Genomic DNA, 24,663 nt, shown 5'->3' with positions numbered 1-24,663 from the left:
TTTATTTTGAGAGAGAGAGACAAACAGAACATGAGGTGGTGGTGGGGCACAGAGAGAAGGAGAGAGAATCCCAAGTAGGTTCCATGTTGTCAGCACAGAGCTGAGATTCCATCCCATGAACCATGAGACCGTAACTTGAGCTGGAACCAAGAGTCAGATGTTTGACTGAGCCACCTAGGTGCCCTCAAAAGCAAGAACAATTTTAAAAATAATTTCAATTATACAAGTAATAAAATAGTTCATTATGCTTTTTAAAATAATTAGAATATTACAGGTAAATCTAAAGTCTTGTGTGTCATGAGTCTCATCCTTCCCTCCTTCCCAGAGGTAATCACTGATGTGTGTTCTTACAAATCTTTTTTAGAAAGTTAATAAAGTATGTGGCGTCAGAAAACATATAGCACTGGGTTTTTATGTGCACACGTGTATGCTCTTTGTTACACTGATCATTTAATGTGGTACCCTATTCAACACCTTCACTCATTTTTTTATATCTGTTGATAAAGATCTACTTCAACCAATCCAAATGTATTGCTTTTTTTTCCCCTTCACGTTAATGGTCGTCATGCTGTACCTTATTCTGCATCTCTTGTCACTCAATGCTTTTTGGTGTCTAATTCACTCCTGGCAGCGCAGCAGATGTTGTTCCACTTTATGAACACACAACGCTCTGCTAATCCGTTAGCAGAAGAGTAGGTTCCTCCCAATTTTTCTCTTAATGGGAAGCTCTGCCTCCAGTGCTCGCCTGGTGGGGCCCCATCCGGGTCGATGGCTAGGGGTGGCACAAGTTTGTGCGTTTTCAATTTTAATAGGGTGGGATTCGTGTCTTCCGCAGACAGGTACCCAGAGCCGCCCAGAAGCGGATCTCCCGCGCAGCATACAACAGGTGCCACCCCATGCCTACTGCAGCTGGCGACATCTTCTCCCGCCCTCTCCTACAAACGCTCTTCCCTGCCACTCCCTCTGCGCCTGCCGGTCCCTTCCCAGCAAGCACCGCTCATATTTGCATATCAATTTACCTCCTTGCCTTTACTTCTATATAAAAACCAAAAGGGCAAATCATAAGTCTTTTTGTGAAGATTGCCCTCCGGGCCAGAATGTCTTGCAGTTCCTCCTTTCACCCTAAGAAACAAGAAATAGGAAATTGCTTCAGCTTTGTTTTCACCTTTAGCAAAAGAGGGATTCGCCAACGCTGCCACCCTGCTTTAGGTTCTGTTAAGGCAAAAAGGGCTTCTGTCGTGAGTGGCACACGTAGGGCAGCTCCATTGCTCTTCGTGCGGAATCGACATCAAGAGATTTCGGAAGCATAATTTTTTGGTACCTGGGCAGCTGGTGATCGTTGGTCCCGGCGCCCCTGTTTGAAGTAGTGCGTTAAGAAAGAATTTGCAAGTTTGGTTTTGCTTGTATGGCAATGTCGTAATTTCGGGCGGTGTTTATTATCCCTTTTTTGAGGGATCTGATGCAAGTATGTGAAATGGTAGCTATGGAAAAAAATCTCTACGCAGGTCTTTTCCTAGGAAGTCAATCAGTTACGCAGGTCTTTTTCTAGGAAGTCAATCAGTTACTGAAAAACGTCAAGGAGTTGTGATCGCTAGGGCGTATTCACGGCTGCGTTGGTTGTGGAAAAGCTGCTCTAGTGATTGCTGACGTAGGAAGAGCGGCTGTTTTCCGTACCACAGGTGAAGGAATTGAGGTTTAAGCCAAACAAGTTACAAGTCTCCTTAAGAGTGCTCTGAATTACACAGTGAGAATATCGGGCTTCCACCTAGGTACCTGTCTACAGGGGTGATTGAATCATCACACATAACTGATTTTGTAAAAAAATGTTCCCCCTTAACCAGGACTATATGATATGTATGCATATATCTATGCCTTTCTAAAGCTGAGTTAGGGCTGCTGGGTGGCTCAGTCGGGTTAATCGTCCGCACTTTGGCTCAGGTCATGATCTTGCAGTACATGAATTTAGGTCCCGTTTCAGGTTCTGTGCTGACAGCTCAGAGCGTGGAGCCTGCTTTGATTCTGTGTCTCCCTCTCTCTCTGCCCCTCCCCTGTTCACACTCTCTCTGTCTCTGTCTCTGAGAAATAAATAAACATTAAAAAAAAAAAAAAGAAAAATGCAGTATATGATACATCTAATACAAAAGACATGTTAGTCAACTGTTTTATAGTAAAGCTTCTAGTCAACAGAAGGCAATTTGGGAGGAGTCAAAAGTTATACTGGGTGAGGAGTTATACTATTTTTTTTTTTACAGTGGGTAAATGGTGGGAGGGTGGCACCCTTAAGCTCTGCAATGTTCAAGGTCAACTGTAGTAGTGATAGATCCAGGGCCTGACTTGACAAGTCTTAGTGAGGGGAGAGAATAGCAAACTGAGTACTACTGTGCTGAATTTGGCTGGGAGGAGGAGATCTGGGAAAGCTTTCCTGAAGCAAAGACTTTGTAACTGAAACCTGAAGAAGCAATAGAAGACCCCCACACAAAGTTGTCTGGGGGAAGGGCTGTTTAGGCAGAGGCAAAGTCTTGAGGGTGGAGCCAATGTGCGGCAGACAGACCAAGAGCTGAAAGACCAGAAAGGCCAGTATGAAACCAGCCGGGTGGCAGCCTGAAGAGGCCACTGACTTCTGGTCTCACAGGCCTTGGATGTTCCTTTGCAGTACTTTTTTTTTTTTTTTTTTTTTTTTTTTTATAAAGCATAAGGGATGAAGAGTTATCTCCACCATGTATCAGCACACTTTTTCTGTAAAGAGGCCAGATGGTGTATATTTTAGGTTTTGTGGTCATATGGTATCTACTAGCCACTCAACTCTGCTGTTGCAAAACAGTAAGAGACAATATACAAACAAGGGAGTGTAGCTGTGTTCTAATAAAGTTTTACCTACAGACACTGAAATTGGAATTTCATATAATTTTCGCATGTCATGAAATAGTATTATTTTGATTTATTTTTAAAATCCTGCAAGCCATTTAAAAATGTGAAAACCAGGGGTGCCTGGGTGGCTCAGTCGGTTGATTATCCGACCTCGGCTCAGGTCATGATCTCATGGTTCATGAGTTCGAGCCCCGCATCGGGCTCTGTGCTGACAGTTCAGAGCCTGGAACCTGCTTTGGATTCTCTCTCTCTGCCCCTCCCCTGCTTGTGCTCTGTCTCTCAAAAATAAATAAGCGTTAAAAAAAAAAATGATTAAAAAAAATGTGAAAACCAGAGGTGCCTGGGTGGCTCAATTGGTTAAGCGTCTGACTTCTGCTCAGGTCATGATCTCAATGGTTGGTGAGTTTGAGCCCTGAATCAGGCTCGCTGCTGTCAGCACAGAGTCTGCTTCGGCTCCTCTGTCCCCTCTTTCTATGTTCCTCACCTGTATACGTTCTCTCAAAAATAAATAAACATTTAAAAAATAAATAGTGTGAAAACCATTCTTTTTTTCTTTAATGTTTATTTTTGAGAGAGAGAGAGAGGGAGAGTATGAGTAGCGGAGGGGCAGAGAGAGAGGGAGAAACAGAATCCAAAGCAGGTTCCAGGCTCCAAGCTGTCAGCACAGAGCCAGACCTAGGGCTCAAACTCACGAACTGACCCGGGAGATCATAACCTGAGCTGAAGCTGGATGGCTTAACCAACTGAGCCACCCAGGCATCTCATGTGAAAACCATTCTTTGAGCTGTAGTTCACTGGCCCCTGGCCTACATATTCAAGAGCAGTAAGAACTCAAACCAACTAAGGGATAGCCACAAACTGAATACCATTTACTCATTAAAATGTTGCATAGAGGGGCACCTGACTAGCTTGTCAACAGAGCATGTGACCCTTGATCTTGGGGTCACAAGTTCAAGCCCCATGTTGGGCGTGGAGCTTACTTAAAAAATAATGAATAATAATAAAAATAAAATGTTGCATAGGAATATTTATGATAATGGTTCACCTCTATGGTGTGCTTATCGAGTGCCAGTCCCTATATTAAGCACTTAGCATGCATTAACTCCTATTACTCATAGAAGCCAATGATGTAGGTAGTATTATTTTGTTCACTTTACAGATTAGAAAACAGAAACTCCAAGAGTCCCAGATCACATAGTGAGAAAATAGCGAGTCAAAAGGTGAGCCCAGGTCTTCTGACAGGAATCAGGTCTCTGGCTGCCCAGAATGCCCCAGGAGAAAGTCAACTATAGTGGAATCTGTTAGGAAAGACTTATTGGGAAAGTGAAGCTTTTTCATTTTGCTCATCCATATTTCCCTCTATTCTTTTCTTCTTCTTCTTTTTTTTTTTTTAGTTTTATTTATTTAAATAATCTCTACACCCAATGTGGGGCTCAAACTCATAACCCCAATATCAAAAGTAACACACTCTTCTGACTGGGCCAGCCAGGCACCCCCATTTTTTTCCTATTTTCTATGAAAATATGGGATATATGAAAAAGTTAGATAATGGAGACACATAGTCACTGGAATACAAATGATGACAAAATCAGTCCCAGAAGACCACATTTTATACGATTCCTTTTATGTAAAATGTCCAGACAAGGCAAATCTATAGAGACAGAAAGCAGGTTAGTGGCTGCCTGGAGCTGGAGGTGGGAGGACCTTTATTTATTTACATTTGCAATATGAAATAGAAGTTGGGTGCGAACACACACACTCACACCAGCCTGGGGAGGGGGAGCTGGGACAAGGTCACTTGGCAGCTGGGCTGGACCCCAAACCCTTGGGCATAGGAAGGGGACCCCAGCCAGACCCCTGCCATTCCCCCACCTTGGGGTCTGTGGGAGGTACAGGGGGGTCTCAGTGAGTGCATCAGGGCCCCAAGTGAATGTCACCAGAGAGACCCCCTGGGACAGGGACTGCCAGTTCCCACAGAGCCAGCAGGACCAGGTAGAGGGTCCTCTAGCTCCCAGCCTAGGTCAAAGTGCAGCGTCCAGGGCAAGAGTCTGGACAAAGGCATGGCCCCCACTTGGGCCCTCCCCCAAAGTGGACCTGAGCTCAGTGTGGGTGTGGGCATTTACACCGGTGGCTGGGCCATGGTGGGTGGGGAGCGTGGGCATGCCCTACAAATGGGCATGAGAGATCTTTTGGGGGTGAAGGAAATGTCCTAAAAATACATTATGGTCACAGTCGTACATTTCTATAAATTTATTAAAAATCATTGAGTTGTACGTTTAAAATGGGTAAGTTTTGTGGTATGTAAATTATACTTGAATAAGGATGTTAAAAAAAAAAAATTCAAGGGCTAAAAGGAGAATATACACAGCTAGGAGCCTGAGCTGTAATCAGTTTATGGAATAAGTTCTCTAATTTAGAAACTTGACCTTAGTGGATTTCCTGCATGCTGAGTTTCTGTGTGTTAGCTGATTATGTCACTACCCTCCTCACTTAAGACCCTTCCGTGGCGCCTAACTAGTTTGGTTTAACATCCTGTAAGTCTCTGTGACTCACCATCCTCTTCGTTCTCAGGGCTCCAGCCACACTGGTCTTCTCTGTGTATCTCTGAAGCCACTACTCTCTCCTCGCCTCAGGGCCTCCAGAAAGTTCTTCCTCCTAGCTGGAAATGTTCTTTCTCAACAGGTTCTCCCCCTTTCCCATCATGGCTACTTCTTCTTTATTCTTTACATCTCATCTCTAATGTTACTTCCTCAGAGAGGCCTTCCTTGACCTCCCCACCCCTCACTAGGTTAGCACCCTCACACTCTATTACACTCTTTCATGGCACCATCTACTTCGCAGCAGAACATCATAATTGTTATTAATGCATTTACACTTGATGTAAAGTTAGTTGCTCAATATTTATATTCCCCAGCCAGAATGTCACCTGTGTGAGGGCATGGAACCTGTGTCTTATATATCACTTGCATCCTTGGTGTCTGATGTAGTACCTGGCACTTAGTAGGCATTCAATACATTTGTAGAGCTCTTCATATGTCATGAAGTACTTATGTACATACATTTGCTATTTTTTTTATTTAAAAAAATTTATTTTAACATTTATTCATTTTTGACACAGAGAGAGACAGAGCATGAATGGGGGAACGTCAGAGAGAGAGGGAGACACAGAATCTGAAACAGGCTCCAGGCTCTGAGCTGTCAGCACAGAGCCCGACGCGGGGCTCGAACTCACGGACCGCGAGATCATGAGCTGAGCCCGAGTGGGATGCCCAACCGACTGAGCCACCCAGGCGCCCCATTGCTGCTATTTATTAAGCACCTGCTATGTCCAAGCATATGGGTGTAGCAAGACAGTGTGCTCCTGTCCATTCTCAGAAGTAGGACAAGTCTTCCCATTTATAGGTAGTCTAAGTTTACACAACTTGTAAGGAAGTTGCCTTCTGTAACTAAAATGGAACTCCTACTCAGGTCATAGACTCCCAACAGGATGGGTTTACTCCACGGGGGGGGGGGGGGGGGGGGGGCAGGGAGGTGGTTCAGGGAAATTGATTTCGAGGGGCCATGAAGCTTTGGCATTTTAAGGGTGGAGGGGAAGAGAGTGTCAATTTGTCAGAAGATAAGAGGAAGTTTCTAACCTTCAGGTAGGCAGATAGAAGTATGGCTCCTCTCTCAAAACTGACCAAATCTGGGGGCGCCTGGCTGGCTCAGTTGGTAGAGCATGCCACTCTTGATCTCAGGGTCATGAGTTTAAGTCTCATGTTGGGCACAGACCTTACTTAAAAAAACAAAACCAAAAACAGCCAAAAAGGTCCCTGAGCTCCCCTAGGTTGGGATAAGTGACCACTGAAAAGAAAGGATGGTCACATAAAAATTGTGTTTCTATACACTACTAATCCAAAAAGGAAATTAAGAAAACAATTCAATTTATAATAACATCAAAAAATAAAATACTTAGGAATAACATTAACCAAGGAGGTAAAACTAAACCAAGGATGAGTGTAACTTGTACACTGAAAAATACAAAACACTGCTGAGAGAAATTAAAGAAGACATAAATAAATGGAAACACATCCCATGTTCATGGGCTGGAAGACTTAATATTATTGTTGAGATGTCAATACTAGCCAAACCGATCTATGGATTCAATACAATCCCTATAAAAATCCTAACACGTTTTTTGCAGAAATAGAACACCCATCCTAAAATTCAGATGGAATCTCGAGACCCCTAATAGCCAAAATGTTTTTGTATTTTGTATCTTTTGTATCTTTTACAAAATACTGTTTGTAAAAGAACAAAGTTGGAAGAATACACTTCCTGATTTCAAAACTTCCTACAAAGCTATAGTAAGTAAAACAGTGTGGTATTGATATAAAGACAGACATATAGTCCAGTGGAAAAGAATAGAGAATCCTTGTATCAAATCCTGGTATTAAACAATTAAAAACATTTTTTTTAATGTTTATTTTAGTTTTGAGAGAGAGAGACAGAGCATGAGCAGGGGAGGGGCAGAGAGAGAGAGAGACACAGAATGAGAAGCAGTCTCCAGGCTCTGAGCTGTCAGCACAGAGCCCAATGTGGGGCTCAAACTCACAGACCATGAGATCATGACCTGGCTGATGTCAGATGCTTAACCAACTGAGCCACCCAGGTGCCCCTGAAAGCAGAGTTTCGAAGATAATTTTGTGCACCCATATTCATAGCAGCATTATTCACCATAGCCAAAAAGTAGAAACAATCCAAATGCCCATCAGAGGATAAATGGAAGAACAAAATGAATAAATATCCATGTCATGGAACATTACTTGGCCATTAAAAAGAATGAAGTACTGATACATGTTAGAACGTGGATGAACCTTGAGGACATTCTGCTAAGGGAAATAAGGCAGACTCACAAGGACAAATACCATGTTTTGATACCTAGAATGGTCAGATTCATAACATAGGAGAGTGGTTACTAGGCACTGAAGGGGGGTGGTATGGGAAGTTACTGTGTAGTGGGCATTGAGTTCCAGCTGAGGATGATGACAAAGTTCTGGAGATGGACAGTGGTGATGGTTGCACAACCATATCAATGTGATTAGTGCCATTCAAGTGCACGCTGAAAGTGGTTAAAATGCTACATTTTCTGTTATATCTATTTTGCCACAATTTATTTTTTAATGTAAATTTAATTTTATTATTATTATTATCTTAAATATTTTAAGTAATCTCCACACCCAATGTCGGGCTTGAACTTACAACCCCGAGACCAAGAATCATGTGCTTTACCAACTGAGCTAGCCAGGCGCCCCTACCATAATGTTAAAAATTAAAAATTAAAAAATTAAGATTATAAAATTTTAAAGAAAAGAGAAGATGGTGAAGAGCAAGGTTTTGGGTGTGCCTAAGATATCTCCAGCACTGGGACTGGAAGCTGGTCACCAGCTCAGGGAGGTTGCCCTAAGTCGGCAAAACTGTGTGTATGCCAAGTGCCTGGTGTACAGCACGTGCTCATAAGTGTAGCTACTAATGGTCCCCATCACAAATGAGAAGACTGAGGCCCAGAGAGGTCCTGTAGCCAATGGAGGCAGCTGACAGGACTCTGAGTTCTGTAAGGCAGGGAGGTGGTGCCAGTTGGAATATTAATAGTAATACTAGCTGGTATTTCTTGAGTACTTACTACATTCCAGACGTTATTCTTAGTCTTTTTGTGAGTATGGATTCTTCATTTACTCTTCACAACTCCTCTGTGAGTGAGGTCCCATTACTATCTCCCTTTTTCAGATGAAGAATCTGACGCTGAGACAGAGACCGATCCAAGTTCACAGAGCCAGCATACCTTGATCTTGTCCACTCTGACTCCAAAAACAGAAACCCAGCCTTTTGGTTTGGTACTGGTGGTGGACAGTGGCTGAAGGGGTTTCTGGGGTGGGGGAGTAGGTGATTCACTTGACCAAATCTAGTTTCAACCCAGATTTTTTTTTCTGGTTCCTTTTTCTTTCTTTTTTGCACCCACTGGCAGGACTTCCTCCTTTTCTCTCTTTGCCTCTTTTTCTGATTCACTCCCCATCTGTTAGTGGGTTCTGGCTTCTGCGAATGTGATGCAGAAGATAGGGTAAGCTGTGGGGGAGGGGAAGTAGATACAAAAGGGTAGGCAGTCCTTAATAAACAAATATTTTAAAAAATTTTTTCAATGTTTATTTATTTTTGAGAGAGAGAGAAACAGGGAGACAGACACAGATGCATGCTCCAGGATCTGAGCTGTCAGCATAGATGTGGGGCTCGAACTCACAAACCTCGAGATCATGACCTGAGCCAAAGTTGGATGCTTAACCGACTGAGTCACCCAGGGGCCCCAACAAATATGTTTTGAGAGCTATCTGGTACCAGGCAATGTTCTAGAGGCTGAATAAAACAGACTTTGTCTCCGCCTTCAAGGAGATTCCATTACAGGGTTTATATGCATGTGAGTGACAGGTTAGGGCTAGAGAGGGGGATAGGGTAGAAAAGGAAGTGAGAGAGGGGAAGGAGAGTGGATACAGACAAGGAAGATGTGCCTGGTGTCAGTAAGGGCTATAAAGGGGATGTGAGAGTGACTGGGGAGCAGACACAACTGGAGACAGTGAGGACAGGGCAGGCCTGGCTCAGCGGAGATGAGACCTGGAGCACAGAAAGGAGCCAGCTGAAGATGTGGGAGAAGTGCATTATAGGATTCTGTGGGGAAACAGCACGGGCAAAGGTTATGAAACCCATGTGTCAGAGGCACTTGAGGAAGGCCAATGAAGCTGGAGAAGGGTGAGAGAGAGAAAAGGAGTCAAGCGGAGATCCCAGAGCCAGTTCATGAATGGTCTTGTAGACCATGATGAGGAGTTCAAGGTTAATTCTAAGGGGAAGAGAGGCCATTGGAGTAGTAAACAGTGAAGGCTGGGAGGCAGCATGGCAGGAAGTGGGGAGACCAATCAGGAGGTTCTGGCTGTAAGGCAGCAGAGGCAGGTGATGATGGTGGTGTGGACCAGGTGGGGTTCAGAGAGGAGGCGGTATCAGAGGGGTCTCTGGGAGGCGACTGAGTGATGGAAGTATCATTCTCTGAGGTGGAGGAGGTAAGAGGTGGGGGAAGGGAGGATCTAAGGTGAGACAGGGTAGAAATGAGTCAGGGTGGACATGCTGACTTTGCAGTCAGGCAGTTGGAGGCACTGTTCCAGGCTGGAAGCGGATGCCTGGGAGGCGAGACCAGACACTGCTACCTGGGACCCACAGGCCACACCTCTTTACAGATGGACAATGTAGAGCCCAGAAGAGGTCTGACATTTGGTTTTGTTTTCATTTTTTTTGAAATTGGTTATTGACACTTACATATCCAGAGACATCAAATAAAACTTAGGATTTCTACCTCCTCTTCCAAATTGGGCAAGCCACACTGGGTCCACATTCTGGTTCCACGGCAGACTGGTAGAGGAGCTGCTGCCCCTCCAGATCGGGCACAAACTCTCCAGCTGGTCCACCCCCAGCTTGCCTGCTCAACGTCTGGTCCTGGTGGCATTGATTTCAACCTCTGGTATGGGTAGGAGGTGACACCAGAGAAGGGGAAAAAGTTGTCCTGGCACACAGCCTGGACTTTGGATGGATTCACTGGAAGTGGCAGCTTTCCTGTGTCTCAGCCTCGCAATGCCAACTAATTTCACTGAGCCTGTCTTGCCTCTTCTGAAACATGGGGCTAACACTCGCTACCTAGAATTTCATCTCTGGGAAAGCTCCTAGCACATTGGCAGACACAGAGAAGGGGCTCAAGCAGTGTTTGCTCCTTTCAATCTGATGAGCAACTAGTCTCAGGAAATCAGAATGGCTGGGTCATAGCATAGGCTGAGGTAAAAAGTCCAGATTCTGGAGATGCTGAGTGGCTCAGTCCATTAAGCGTCTGACTTTTGATTTCAGCTCAGATATGATCTTGCAGTTGGTGGGTTCCAGACCCATGCTGGGCTCTGTGCTGACAGCGTGGAGTCTGCTTAGGATTCTCTCTCTCTCTCTGTCCTCCCCCAGCTCTCTCTTGAAAATAAATAAATAGGGGCACCTGGGTGGCTCAGTCGGTTGAGCGTCCGACTTCAGCTCAGGTCACGATCTCACGGTCCGTGAGTTCAAGCCCCGTGTCAGGCTCTGGGCTGATGGCTCAGAGCCTGGAGCCTGCTTCCGATTCTGTGTCTCCCTCTCTCTCTGCCCCTCCCCCATTCATGCTCTGTCTCTCTCTGTCTCAAAAATAAATAAACATTAAAAAAAAAAAAGAAAATAAATAAATAAACATTAAAGAAAAACAAAAGTCCAGATTCTGGCTCTACCACTTACCAACTATGCAACCTTAGTTGTCCTATTTGTAAGATGGGGACACTACTCTTACCTACCTTCTGGGAATTAAACAAGTTAATACAAAGTGTTTAAAATGGCATGGCACTCAGCAAGGATTAGATTGGTTCTTACACCTGGATGGCCATTAAAGTCTTCTAGGGACATTTAAAAAAATATTTGGGGCACCTGGGTGGCTCAGTAGGTTGAGCGTCTGTCCGACTTTGGCTCAGGTCATGACTTCACGGTTCATGGGTTCAAGCCCCACGTTGGGCTCTGTGACGACGGCTCGGAGCCTGGAGCCTTCTTGGGATTCTGTGCCTCCCTCTCCCTCTCTGCCCCTCCCCAGCTCGTGCTCTTTCTCTCAAAAATAATAAACTCAAAAAACATTTTTTAAATAAAAAATATTCATATCTGGGCTCTATCCTCGGAGATCTCGTCTGAATTCATGTGGGGTGGGGCCCTGGTACGGGTATTTTATAAAATCTCCACAAGTGATTCTACATGCAGCCAAGAATAGGAGCTCTACAGTAGAGAGATAATTAAGAGCATGGGCTCTGCAGCACAATTGCCTATGTTCAAATCCAACCAAGCCATTAAATAGATGTATAAATGTGGGCAAGTTCTTAACCTCTCATGTTAAACTGGGTTAATAAAAGGACCTGGGAGGTTGTATAGACCTTAAGTGCTTAGAGCAGTGTGTGGCAGCTAGCAAGCCCTTGGCAGGCCTGGATATCAGCACTCCTCAGTTGCCCTGCTATTTCCAAAATGAGTGCAAACACCGCAGGCCTACGTCCAGCTCACACTCATGGTCTCCCCACCCGGGCCTGGATACCTTGAACATCCCTCTCCTAACCCTGTTAGCTGACCCTCCCCCTGCCAAATTATTTTTATTTTTGTCCCTTCTATTGTTCAGCCTTTTTTATTCCCCCCCCAAATTAACAGAATTATCCCCCCAACAAAATTGTCTGCTGAAAAATCAGAGAGACCCCCCCAAGGATGCTAGAGAGGAGGGCAGAGCTGAGTGGCCATTCAAGTGTCTCATATTAAAGAATAAGAAGAAGGAGAAGAAAAACCACCATCAATGTTTAGGAAACAATGTTTAGTGGGGGACAAAAGCACAACACGGAACTGTACATTGAAGATACTTCATCCAGGTAAAGAAAAAAAAATACATAGAAAAAAATTGAAAGGAAATATGCTAGATGCTAAAGAAACACTTTTTTCTCTGCTTCTCCATCCTCTTATGTACGTTACAATTTTGTATAGTGAATGTGTAATTCATAGGAAAAACAACTAAGTGAAAAAATAAAAAAGGAAAGCCTTCACATGATTTCCTCTTAAAAAAAAAATTATTTATTTATTTTGAGAGAGAGAGAGACAGCATGAGTGTGGGTGGGGCAGAGAGAGAGAGGGAGAGACAGAATCCCAAGCAGGCTCCATCCACACTGTCAGCACAGAGCCCAACGCAGCACTTGAACTCACGAACCATGGCTGAAACCAAGAGTTGGACACTTAACCAACTAAGCCACCCAGGCACCCTTTCTTTCCTCTTAATCTTCTAATTGCCTTATGTCTTAGTTCCTCCTATCAAAAATTTTTAATTTTCTTAAATTTTACTTATTTTTAAAAGATTTTAAATTTAAATCTTTTTAAAAGTAATCTCTACATCCAATGTGGGGCTTGAACTCACAATTCCAAGATCAAGAGTCACACGCTCTTACCAACTGAGCCAGCTAGGCACCCCCTCTATCGAAAAATTTTAAAGAATGGTCTCCACTGGCTGGTTCTTTCATTTCTCCCATTGACTACTTGATCCACTACAATCTGGCCTCCTCCTTAACTCTGGAGGTGACTCCACCCTGGAAGGATCAGCAATGAACTCTTAATTGCCAAATCCAGGGGCTTTTCCTTTTTCTTTGCCAGAGCTTTGTGCAGTATCAGACATGATTGGTGCTGTCCCCTTTCTGTAAGCTCCCTGCGTGCCATCTGGGCTTCCTTTCTCCCCTTTGTCCACGGACCTAATTTTCTGACCACTTCTGGTTGGTCCCTGCAGATTCCTTTCAGCTTAATGTTCCCTAGGTTTGGACATCTAGCCCCCTACCTCTCTGCACACTCTTCTTGGGTGGCCTCATCCACTCTTGGCCTGTATGATCCCATTTACATGACAGCTCCTATATCCCAGCCCTCGCCTCTTGCCTCGGGTAAGTCAATCCAAATTCCTTCTGAACACCTTCATTTGGATGTCCCTCAAACAACTCACATTGAACAAGTCCAAACCGACTCATCATTTCTACTTTCCCTCAACCCCAACCAACTCTTCCTGCTTTGTTCCTTCCCTGGAAGTCATCATTGTCTCATTCTTTCCCTCATTCTCCCCATGTCTAGTTGGTCACTAATACCTGTTGGTTCCAATTTGAAACTGTGTCTGGAACCCATCAGCTCCCTGCTGGTATGTTTTCCTCTGCCCTGAAGGAGGCCCCCTCTTTCCTGCCTGGATCATAGTAGTCTCCCTGAGATAGCTTCCATTTCCTGATCTTTCTCCTCCCCAGTCCATACCTTATAATTTTTCTGATTATTCATTCCTTCAGTCAGTCAACAAACACTTGCTATGCACAAACTCTGCTCCAAATACTATGAGGGGTAAATCATACAGATTGACCCAAAATAGGTAAATAATCTAGGGGATTTCTTTCTTTCTTCTTTAAAGATTTTATTTATTTTGTTATTTATTTATTTTTTGGAGAGAGAGAGCGCAAGCAGAGGGAGGAGTGGAGGGAGACGGTGAGAGAGAATCCCAAGCAGTCTCCATGCCCAGCATGAGCCCTACATGGGACTTGATCCCACAACCGCAAGATCATGACCTGAGCTGAAATCAAGAGTTGGACACAACCGACTGAGCCACCAAAGTGCCTCAAAGTGCCTAAAATCACAAGCCGCCAAAGTGCCTAAAACCACAAAAGATTTTATTTTTTTAAAGTAATCTCCATACCCAACATGGGGCTCAAACTTACAACCCCAAGATCAAGAGTCACGTGCTCTGCTGAATGAGCCAGCCAGGCACCCCTCTAGGGGATTTCAAATTATGGGGCTGCTACAAAAGTAAGCAGGGGGATTGAGAGAAAGTAGGGCATGGGGAGGGGAGTTCTCTCAGAGGTGGTCTTTGCCCTGGAATAGTCCCCCCAGATCAACATGACAGTTGTCCTGATGGAACTGGGGGCAGCAATGATAGAGAAGAATGTGGTTGGGACACAACTTCAGGTTGGGAGTCAGGAAAGGCCTGTGAGGAATGAAGGATGAGAATGAGCTCTGGAGACCTGAAAGAGGCACTTTCCAGGTAGAGGGAAGAGCTAGTGATAAGGCCCTGAGAGAGTTCCCAGCACACAAAGGAGCCCAGGATGTCTGGTCTGGGGCACAGTGAGGGGTGGAAGGAGGAGGGCAGGAAGATCATGCCTGGGGGCCCTGGTTAGGGGACTGGGTGTTATTCTAAGTGGAATGGGAGGCTATTAAAGAGTTTTTGGCAAGGAAGTCACATTTGACTTTGTCTCTTCAAAAGATTACTCCCTCTAGGTGCATAGGGTGGAGTGCATCTGGGGTTGAGGTGGACAGTGTGGCTGAGACTGCAGTGGCCTGGTCAAGCCCTGTGGGCTGGGTTGGGTGTTAGCAGTGCAGTCGGAGAGAACATAAGCCTTCTTTGGGTCCCGAATACCTGCAGGCTGGCTTCGTACTCCTTATGACAACCATCTGGTTCTAGCCTCCCTCTTCAGCCCAGCTCCCATCATTTCTTGTCTTTGCACCTGCTGTACTTTTTGGAATGCTCTTCCTCACTTTCCCTTTGATGGACTAGTCATTCCTGAGGCCAAGCTCAAATACCCCCTCCTCTCTAAAGCTGTTCAGGAATTTTCCAGGGAGAGCTCTTTGAACTTTTTCAGTGCCTAGTTTGTATCTCTAGGATAACATCTAACACACTGTACTGTCTTGTATGTTTACAATTCTGTCTCTGAAGAAGGTGAACAAGAGCTTCTGGAAGGTAAGGACAGTTCAGTGAGTGTTCAGTGGGTGTTCAATGCATGATCAAAAGATATAGATGGTCCCACTATGGAATAGTTCACATAGGTCCAGACTCCAGTCATGACCAGCCCCCATTATATTCAAAATCATCTGATAATGTGTAAGTCCTTGATCATAAGAACAGATACCAATGTGGGCACTAAGTCTCCTTATTTTGATATTGGAAACAGCCCTGAGAGGTTGGCACAGTGGGAAAATCATCTCTATTTTACAGAAGAGTAAACCAAGGCTTAAGAGAGGTGAGACTTGGGGCGCCTGGGTGGCTTAGTGGGTTGAGCATCTGACTCTTGATTTGGCTCAGGTCATGATCTCACCATTGGTGAGACTGAGCCCTGAGTGGGGCTCTGCACTGACAGAGTCTCTCTCTCCCTCTCTGCCCCTCCCCCACTCAGGCTCTCTGTCTTTCTCTCTCTCTCTCTCAAAATAAATAAATAAACGTTTTTTAAAAAAAAAGAGAGAGGTGAGACTTGGTCAACATCCCTGAGCCCCCAAATTCAGTTCTATCGTTGACCCCTGGGCATTCTTACCTGTCCTTGAATCAAGAACTTGTAAGACTTCCTGTCACCTCTTCCTGGTGGTGGAGGGGACATGACAGGAGGAGGCAAGACGGGGAATCAATTCTCCTACCCCCTTAAAAAAAAGTGCCCATACCACCACCTCATTTGTTCCTAATAAGAGGAACCATCTCAGCGGTTACAACCATGGGCTCTGGAGAAGGAAGGGCCTGAATTGAGACCCTGCCTATGCCATTTAAGGTTATGTGACCTTGAGGAATTAACTAATTCTCTTACCCCCCTGTTTTGTTTTATCTGTAAAACGGGAGTGAAAAGAAGCTACTTAGTAGGGTCGCTGGGAACATTATAGGAGACAAAAGCATCTTCCCCAACGCTTGGCCATATAGAAAGGTTTTAATACTTGCTAATTACTGTTACTGGCTCCTAGAAATTTCCTAAGCACTTTTCAAGTATCACCTCTTAACACTCACGACAACCTTATACCTTACGCGAAATGCAGGTTTGGAGCTGTTAATAATACCCCTAAAGAAGTTAAGACTTGAATCCATAACCTCACTACCAGGCAAGGCTTGGCAAATGCGTGGGTCAGAGAATGCAAGCAGCTTGCTCAAGGACTCGTGACCAGTTACTGACTCTATACTCAACCAGATCTTTGATTCCGAATTGATAGTGGGGCATTACTTCTGAAGGTCTGTAATAAAACTGGATTTGGGGAGGTGAAATGGGCAGTCCTCCAGAGGAGTCGAGAGACCTGCCTTTGCCCCTGATTGCGGATGAGATGAACCTTTAATTTAGACCTCCTTTTCCTCACCTTGACGTTGGGGAAGAAGAGTTATTAGAGTCCCCAGAGCCCTTCCCAATACTGACTCTCCAGAGCAAAAGACCCCTTCTCAGGTAAAGGTTCATTCAAATTCCTCCGGCTGAGATTCATCCTCCGCGGGGCCCGCAATAAGGACGCGTCCCCTTTAAGGCGCCAGCTCGCCGGCGGCGGCGGCCGGAAGTGTTGAAGCTCGGCCTGGCGGCGGCGGTGGCAGTAGCGGCCGTGGCGGCCTCTGCGCATGCTCCGTCGCCCGCCCGCCCTGGCCGCTCGCCGCCCGCCCGCCCGACGGAGACGGTGAGGAGGGGGAGGGGTGGGCGCGCGGGCGCGGGCGCGGGGTGGGGTGGGGGCGGGGGGGCGGGCGCGGGGGCCGCGCGGCGGCCGGCGAGGGCGGGCGGGCGCGCAGGGGGCGGGGGGCTGCTGCCTCCGCGGGCGCCTCCCCACGCCCTGTGCGTGCCGCCGCCGCCGCCGGGGAGCGAGCGGACGTCGCGGCGCCGCGGGGGGGTGGGGGGACGCTGCCGCTGGGTCCGCCCGAGCAGCCGGGCCGCCCCCAGCGCGGCCGGCCGCGCCGCCCGGGCTCGGCCCCTGGCCGAGGGCGGCGGGCGCCGGCGAGCGGGGCGCTGGGGAGGGCCCAGCGCCCCCGGACCGAGGGCCCCGGAAGTCCTAGGCTGAGGGGCCCAGAGGGGCCGGAGCGACTCCGGACTGAGAGGCCCGGACGCCCAGGACCCCGACGAGGGGTCCGGGGATCCCGGGGTATCCCTAGAGGCGGGGCCCGGGGAGCAGCTGGCCCTTGGATACAGAGCTTGGGAGGGGCCTGGGTCGCGCTTGGCCGGGGGTGGGGTGGGGGAGGTGGGGGGAAGTAGGGGGTGGGTACGAAAGGTGAAGGAAGCCTGCACGCCCGCCCGGGAGGAGACCCTTGGAAGCTTGGCGGGGGAGAAAGAGCGGAGAGTGGGTTCTGCGGAGGGAAGGAGGCCCGAGTTTCACCCGAGGGGCGCATTAGAGGCCTCGGCCTTTCAGTCCAGGGGAAAAGTGGCAGGTGCTGTTCCGAAGGCGTGGTGACAGTATGGGTAGTGTGAGCAGGGGACGAGGAAGAAGAGCTCCAGGGGAAAGTGAACAGGCCCCTGCCTTTCCGGAGATGAGGGGGCGGTAGGAAGACGCCTCAGCCTCCTCAAGTAGGAAGGGGAAGGGTCCAAACCTGTGAGGGAGAGACTGAGGATCTTCTGAAGTATATAGGTAGAGAACGGAACAGTCTGGGATGTCAGGGGGTGGGAAAACCCGTGTTTTGGAGGACCGGAGAGAAGATAATTGAGGGGAAGAAATGACATTTCTACTTTCAGAAATGACAGGGGAATTGGCCAGCTGCCTCCTAATTGAGGGGCAGGAACGGTGAGAGCAGAATCTTACCTGAGAGTCCTGGAGAGTGATGATCCACCAGACTAAGGCGTGTCAAGCCTTGACCTAGTAGGGATGGGGGGGCGGGGGCGGTGCAGGGCTTGACCGTCCAAGGAACAGGAGGAGGTCTGAATTCTCTTAAGATGAGAGAAATGTCAAAAGCACTTCCTAACAGACACAGAAAGGGCCTTGTTTGGTGTCTATTTAGGAGAACTAAGAACTGGGTTTCCTCAACCTAGGGATTGGGGAAAGGGAGGATCAGATCGTTCTAGACTCTCAGAGGGACTCTTCTCCCTTGCCTCTGCTAATGTTACCGAAGTGCTTTTGGAGGACCTTTTCATTAAATGTTTGGACTGTCTTCCCTAATTCGTAAGCCTTTTATCAATTATGGATATTTAATATATACTTAGTATACACTGACTTGATGACTTTTTTCATTAGTCATGAGTCAACCATTCATATTTACCTCAACAAACATATATAAGTAGCTAATTTGTACTCAACTTCATTGGGTTAGCTTGGGCCCTAAATTGCTCTTGTCCTAGGCAGAAGTCCCCTAGAGTCTAGTGTGATGACGCTTCAAAGAACCCTTTGTCCCATCGCTTCCCCAAACACGTATATAGTAGTTTTCAAAATGTGACCTGTCCCAAACTTCATTTGCTTTGGCTCTGTCCCTCACAGTGGTCCTGTGTAGCCTTCTTGTCGGCTTTATTACATTTGATAGCACCCTGGATCACCTACCGAATGCGTGAGAAGGAATAAAGAAGGAAAAAATCAAGGAGTTTTGGCCTCAAGTAATAATAAAGTTTTAATTTTATTGATTATATTGATGATTATATAATTTATTATAACTTGGGAATTTCTTAATAGACTACACAATCTACAAAAATTATAATACAGTATGGAATAAATACATTCTGGGGTTAGAAAGTTTCAGGGTATCTATTTCTTTTACCTTTTCCACTATCAACTACAATGTCCCTGCAATCATGTGACACTCATGATTTTGCCACGTTTTAAACGTTAGTTTTCAGGGGTGCCTGGCTGGCTTAGTCGATGGAGCGTGGAGCTCTTGGTCTCAGGGTCATGAGGTTGAGCCCTGGGTTGGGTATAGAGATTACTTTAAAAAAAAAAAAAAAAAAAAGAAACCTTTGTTTTCAGAACACAAAAAATGAATTTAATCTCGAGTAGGTCAGATGTCATTTGTTTAGTTTTCCAATAGTTATGTCAATGGTCATGTGCTTACTCTTGATCAAGGTGTCTTTTTTTGTCTTTGAAAAGAACTACAAAATAATTCTTTTCACGTGGATGTGACATCTTTCCTTTATGTGTGTTCCCCTAGAATTACAGTGTCGTGTGATTACACAGTGAATACTCTAAGGCCCCTTCCATGAAATACCCAAAGGAGCAGCTCAGTCATCTTGCCTCAGGAGTTTTTGTTGCTATAAACAAGAGCCACTTTTCAGTTCATACTCACCTCAAAGAGATGACCTTTCAGTTAGCTAGTGTAGTCTGTAGAGTCTGGTTTCAGGTTACTTGTTAAGAATGTGGTATTTAGGGTAATGAGATATATTCAACCTAAACTTGCTTCTCTGAAGAATGTAAGAGTTGCCATGTTGGATCAGACCTGTGTCTCTTACTGACACTGAGAGACCTATTGTGGATGATTGTAATTATCTTCTCGGATAAACTCAGAAGGTTAGAGAACATTCCTCTTGGGTTCTAAGGAGTAGGAGAGCTAAGGAGTAAAATATGAGTTCCTATTGAGGAAAGTATTAATCAAGTAGTTAGTTAACCACTTATTCAGAGTATTGTAGAGAGGACTCAACCTTAGGGTAGAAGGTTAAAACTAGAAGCATCCTTCTAATTCTCCTCCTCTAACCCATTTATTTACTTAAGCTACTTAAAAAATTTTAAACCACTGTTTTAATTTTTTTTTTTTTTAACATTTGTTTATTTTTGAGAGACAGAGAGAGGCAGAGCATGAGCAGGGGAGGGGGAGAGAGAGAGAGGGAGACACAGAATCCGAAACAGGCTCCAGTCTCTGAGCTGTTTGTTAGCACAGAGCCCGACGCGGGGCTTGAACCCACGAACTGCGAGACTATGACCTGAGCTGAAGTTGGACGGTCAACTGAATGAGCCACCCAGGCACCCCTAAAACACTGTTTTAGAATAATAATTTCACAAGTTTGTTACATGCTAAAGTATTATATCTTTTAAATTCATTAAATATGTAATAATAACAGAATAGTGCTTGACAATAAATGTCCAACAAATGTTAGCTGTGATTATTTTAATTCAAGCTTTATTTATTTATTTATTTATTTATTTACTTATTTAGAGGGAGAAGCAGAGGGAGACAGAGAATCTTAAGGAGGCTCTGTGCTGTTGCAGATCAAGCTCCAAGCTTGATCCCAAGACCCTGGGATCATGACCTGAGTCAAAATTAAGAGTCGGATGTTCAACTGACTGAGCTACCCAGGCACTCCCAAGCTACATTTTAATGGTTCAAAATTTGAAGATACCTATTGGTTCAATTATTGTAGGATTTGATAGCATTTGTTATGCCTCATTGTATCCCTTTTTGTCTTTTTCTAGACTCTAAGGTCCTAATTGTTTTGATTCTACTGTTGGCAGCCAGCTGAACCAGTCCATTGATTTTGTTTTAAAACAGTTTTTTTAATGTTTATTTATTTTTGAGACAGAGAGAGACAGTGTGTGAGCAGGGGAGAGGCAGAGAGAGAGGGAGATACAGAATCTGAAACAGGGTCCAGGCTCTGAGCTGTCAGCACAGAATCTGATGCGGGACTCGAACCCACAAACTGCAAGATCATGACCTGAGCCGAAGTGGGGTGCCTAACCAACTGAGCCACCCAGGCGCCCCTCATTGATTCTGTTTTTTATCCCTAGTTTTAAACCTTTAAATTATAGAAGTTCAGATAGTGTACTGTAATATCTTACAATTAATTTTTTTCTCTAGTATGCATCTCTTTCCCTTGTTTAGTTCCTGAAGAGCAGGTACTCTCCCTTTTCATATCCAAAGTAGACAGCTTTGTAAATAGTAGTCTGATATTTGAAAACTGGTTATTGTACTCCTGTGTCATGGGTACTGAGCTAAGGGTAGGGGAGCCGTTGAAAAACAAAGGCAATCCTTGCTCTCCCAGGATATAGTCTGGTGGGGAGAGGTTGACAAAGTGGGATGATGGTTATGACAGGGGTGCTGTAGGTACTAAGAACACAATCTCACATCTAGTCAAGGAAGTCACAGGCCTCCCTAAGGAAGTTATTTATTTATTTAAAGTAAACTCAATGTGGGGCTTGAACTCACGATTCTGACATCCGGAGTCTCTTGCTCTAGCAACTGAGCCAGCCGGGTGCCCCAGGAAGTAATGTTTTAAATAAGTTATAAAAGTTTAGCAGTGACTAGCCAAAAAGGAAGGGAAAGAGAATTCTAGGTAGAGGAAACAAGCGTGAAGGCTCAGGTGAGGAAATATGGCATGTTTGAGAAATTGAAAAAAAAAGTGTGTGTGGGGGGGGGCATCTGCTCAGTCAGTTGAGTGTTCAACTTCGGCTCAGGTCATGATCTTGCAGTTCATGGGTTCGAGCCCCGCGTCGGGCTCTGTGCTAGCAAACAGCTCAGAGCCTGGAGCATGCTTTGGATTCTGTGTCTTCCTCTCCCCCACTTGCACTCTGTCTCTCTCTCTCAAAAACAAATAAACATTAAAAAAAAAAAAAAATTCAATGACAGGAGACCACAATGTGAGAGGAAGAACTATGAGAAATGAGGTTAGCAGCGTAGATGGGACAGATTTGGAGGATTCTATAAGCACTGTTAAGATGCTTGCACTTTAATAGCAAAGGGAATCCTCTGAAGGATTCTGAAATGGGGAAATGGCTTGTGGCCTTTAGTAAGATCACTTTGTCTGCTCTGTAGATCATAGAGTGGAGAGCAAGATCAGAGATAAGGATACTGATGCGAAGCAGCTGCAAAAATTCAAGTGGTAGTGTGTGGCTCAGAATATGGTGGCAGCACAGATGGAGAATGGGGGATGGTTAAAAGAGAAATAGATGATAGAATGGATAGGATTTGGTAGTTGATTAGATTTTATAAAGAGAAGAATGAAAAATAACTCCTTAGTTTCTGGCTTGAGAAAATGGGTGGAGGATAGTGCCATTTACTGAGGAGGGAAACAAGAGCAGGTTTGTGAGAGAACGTGAGTTCAGTTTAAGGTGCTTACAAGATAAATTATAAGAGGCTTTTGGGTACAGGTGGTAGAGAATTCAGGAATTTTTTGAATGTGAGAATCACAAAAGGCAGAAGCATAAGTCTGCTACGAGCAATTTTAACTAGATTATATACAAACAAAAATTGATTGAACCAACATGTCAGTGCCATGATGATCAGGGCTGTGGAGACCAGCTGTTTAGAGAAGCAGCACCAGCCCTCATAGAGAGTATAGTGCAGTTATGGAGATAGAGGTCTGTTCAATTAACGACAATACAGAGCACAGTGTGATAACCACTAGAGGAAAGCTACATGTGAAGTGTTGGGGGACTGTAGAAAAGAAAATGGCTTGGCAGGGCCTCTGTGGAGGAGCGGGCTTTGAACTGGGCCTTGAAGGGAGACTGAGATGAGGGAGAAGAGAGTTTGGGCTTAAGGAATAACGAAGGTCTAAAATCCTGAAGGTACATGTTGTCTGTTCAGAGCACGGGCAGAGGCTGGGTTGGCTGGCACTTCAGATTCTCAGGGAATTACTGTTGCAGATAAAACGGGAAAAATATTTTGGGGCCAAATGAGGGAGACTTTGCTTGCTGTGCTTAAGTATGCATATTATAGGCAAATATGAGCCACGATGTGGATTCAGTTGTCTGATTATCAGTCACATATTCAAATGTGTGTCCACCGTGTCCCTACACGTGAAAGTAAACACAGTGCTCTTACCTGTACTCTTTTTAGTGACTCCCTTCTTTGCAACTGTGAGGACTAACTACTGCAGAATATTCTGGGGCCCTCTGAGTTTTCATTAAAATTGGGATGATGCTGGGACGCCTGGGTGGCTCGGTCGGTTAAGCGGCTGTCCCTTGATTTTTGGCTCAGGTCATGGTCTGCACAGGTCATGATCTCACAGTTTGTGAGATTGAGCTCCACATCGTGCTGACATTGAGGAGCCTGTTTAAGATTCTTTCTCTCTTCCTCTCTGCCCCTCCCCTACTTTCTCTATCTCAAAAATAAATAAACTTAAAAAAAATTGGGATGATGCTTTGAGTTATGTTAGAGTTGAGGAGCACATGGTGTTGGACACTGGTTTCCCCAACAAGTCTGCAAGGGAGATGTCAAGCAAGATCATCTCGTCATTCAGTATGAGGCAAAGAGGTAGTAAGAAACTTCTAGAGGTCATACAGTTGGATTCAGTATTTATTAAACAACCACACAATGCAAGTCATTTTTCTTCCTGTACAGTTTCAGTTAGCAGATACTTATGAAGTGCTCACAAAGTACAGAGTGCTTGGTGAAGCACAATGGCTGGTTGCAAAGAAAAGGTGATTTCTAACTTTCTAGGAGTTTACTGATGGGGTTGGAACTAGTGGTGTGCTATAAATCAATTCTCCAGAAAAAAAAAAAAAAAAACAAACCCTGATTTGTAGTGCTTGCCAATTTCTGTGGTGTATGTACTCCCAGCATCACTGATTTCAAGCTACCAACTTGCTGTCACTAAACTCAGATTTGGGAAGAGATGTGCACAATTGGTTCTCAGGAGCAGGCTCCAGCACAGCACTGGGTGAATCACATATACTAAGAAAACCTAAATCAGTAAGTGAGTACGAAAGTATGTCTGGAAAGATCAGAGCCTGTCAGCCCCTTCTCACAGTTCCCATCCTTTTCAGAGGACCGTGATCTTAGAATGGGTAGTCTTAATTATCCTGATGTTCCTTTCCTAGGGTTGCTATCTTTTCAAAACCAGACAGTCACTGATGCTTCTTGTTTCTGACAACAGCCCAGCTATCTGACTTCATGTGAAAGATGGCTAATGCAGAAGTAAGTGTTCCAGTGGGGGATGTGGTTGTGGTTCCCACTGAAGGAAATGAAGGGGAGAACCCTGAAGACACTAAAACCCAAGTGATCTTGCAGTTACAGCCTGTGCAGCAAGGGTAAGTAACCAAAGATTTGGGTAGTCTGAAAAATTTGGGAGGTTTAAAGAGTGGGGAAATTTTAACTTTATGGTTGCTTAGCACAATGGAACATTTAGCATCAATCTTTCAGAACGTATTTATAATGTATCGTGTGCTCTATTTGTTATTTTAATACTTATTACAACAGTAAACTGTGTCTTTGTCTCTCTCCCTCTTCTCCACTGTAAGCTCTTTGAGGGTAAGTTACATAGCTCCCTCTTCTTATTTATCCACACAGTTTAGCATAGGGACTTGATACATGTTTACCGAAAGACAGTGTAGTTAGAGTCAGAGGAGATTAGGCAAGGCAACTGCAAACTTTTCCTACCAGAAGGGATCTGGACCCTAAAGGATGGACAGATTAATCAAGCTTAGTTAATCAAATAATACTTATCGACCACCTACTATTATACGATATATTACAAAGTGTTGGAAGAAATATAGCACATGGTTCCCACCATCATAGAGCTTGCAGTCTAGTTGTACAAACCAAAAATACATATATGTAAATAA

The 24,663-nt window shown here is 45.0% G+C and overlaps 1 protein-coding gene and 1 non-coding gene across 8 annotated transcripts in view; both read left to right on the top strand.

Annotated features, from left to right (window-relative positions):
• The first annotated feature begins 1,222 nt into the window (after window positions 1–1,222).
• LOC132674108 (U11 spliceosomal RNA) lies at window positions 1,223–1,356 on the top strand. Its single transcript, XR_009608418.2, has one exon. It is a non-coding gene; the product is annotated as a U11 spliceosomal RNA (small nuclear RNA).
• A 15,398-nt stretch (window positions 1,357–16,754) lies between these two features.
• GMEB1 (glucocorticoid modulatory element binding protein 1) overlaps window positions 16,755–24,663 on the top strand; it is a 40,134-nt gene continuing 32,225 nt past the window's right edge. For 2 of the 7 annotated variants that reach the window (XM_060624738.3, XM_060624733.3), the window contains exons 1-2: window positions 17,449–18,773; window positions 23,976–24,129. In XM_060624738.3, the coding sequence (XP_060480721.1) occupies window positions 24,002–24,129 (128 nt within the window). In that variant the 5' untranslated portion in view covers window positions 17,449–18,773; window positions 23,976–24,001. Of the gene's footprint in view, window positions 16,885–17,087; window positions 17,341–17,448; window positions 18,774–23,975; window positions 24,130–24,663 lie in introns of those variants that run through there. The other 5 variants (XM_060624737.3, XM_060624736.3, XM_060624735.3 and 2 more) reach the window with 5 other exon arrangements.

Source organism: Panthera onca, chromosome C1 (genome assembly GCF_046562875.1).
Source record: "Panthera onca isolate mPanOnc1 chromosome C1, mPanOnc1 haplotype 2, whole genome shotgun sequence".
In the NCBI taxonomy this organism is placed as follows: domain Eukaryota; kingdom Metazoa; phylum Chordata; class Mammalia; order Carnivora; family Felidae; genus Panthera; species Panthera onca.
This window is presented reverse-complemented; position numbering and strand designations above follow the sequence as displayed.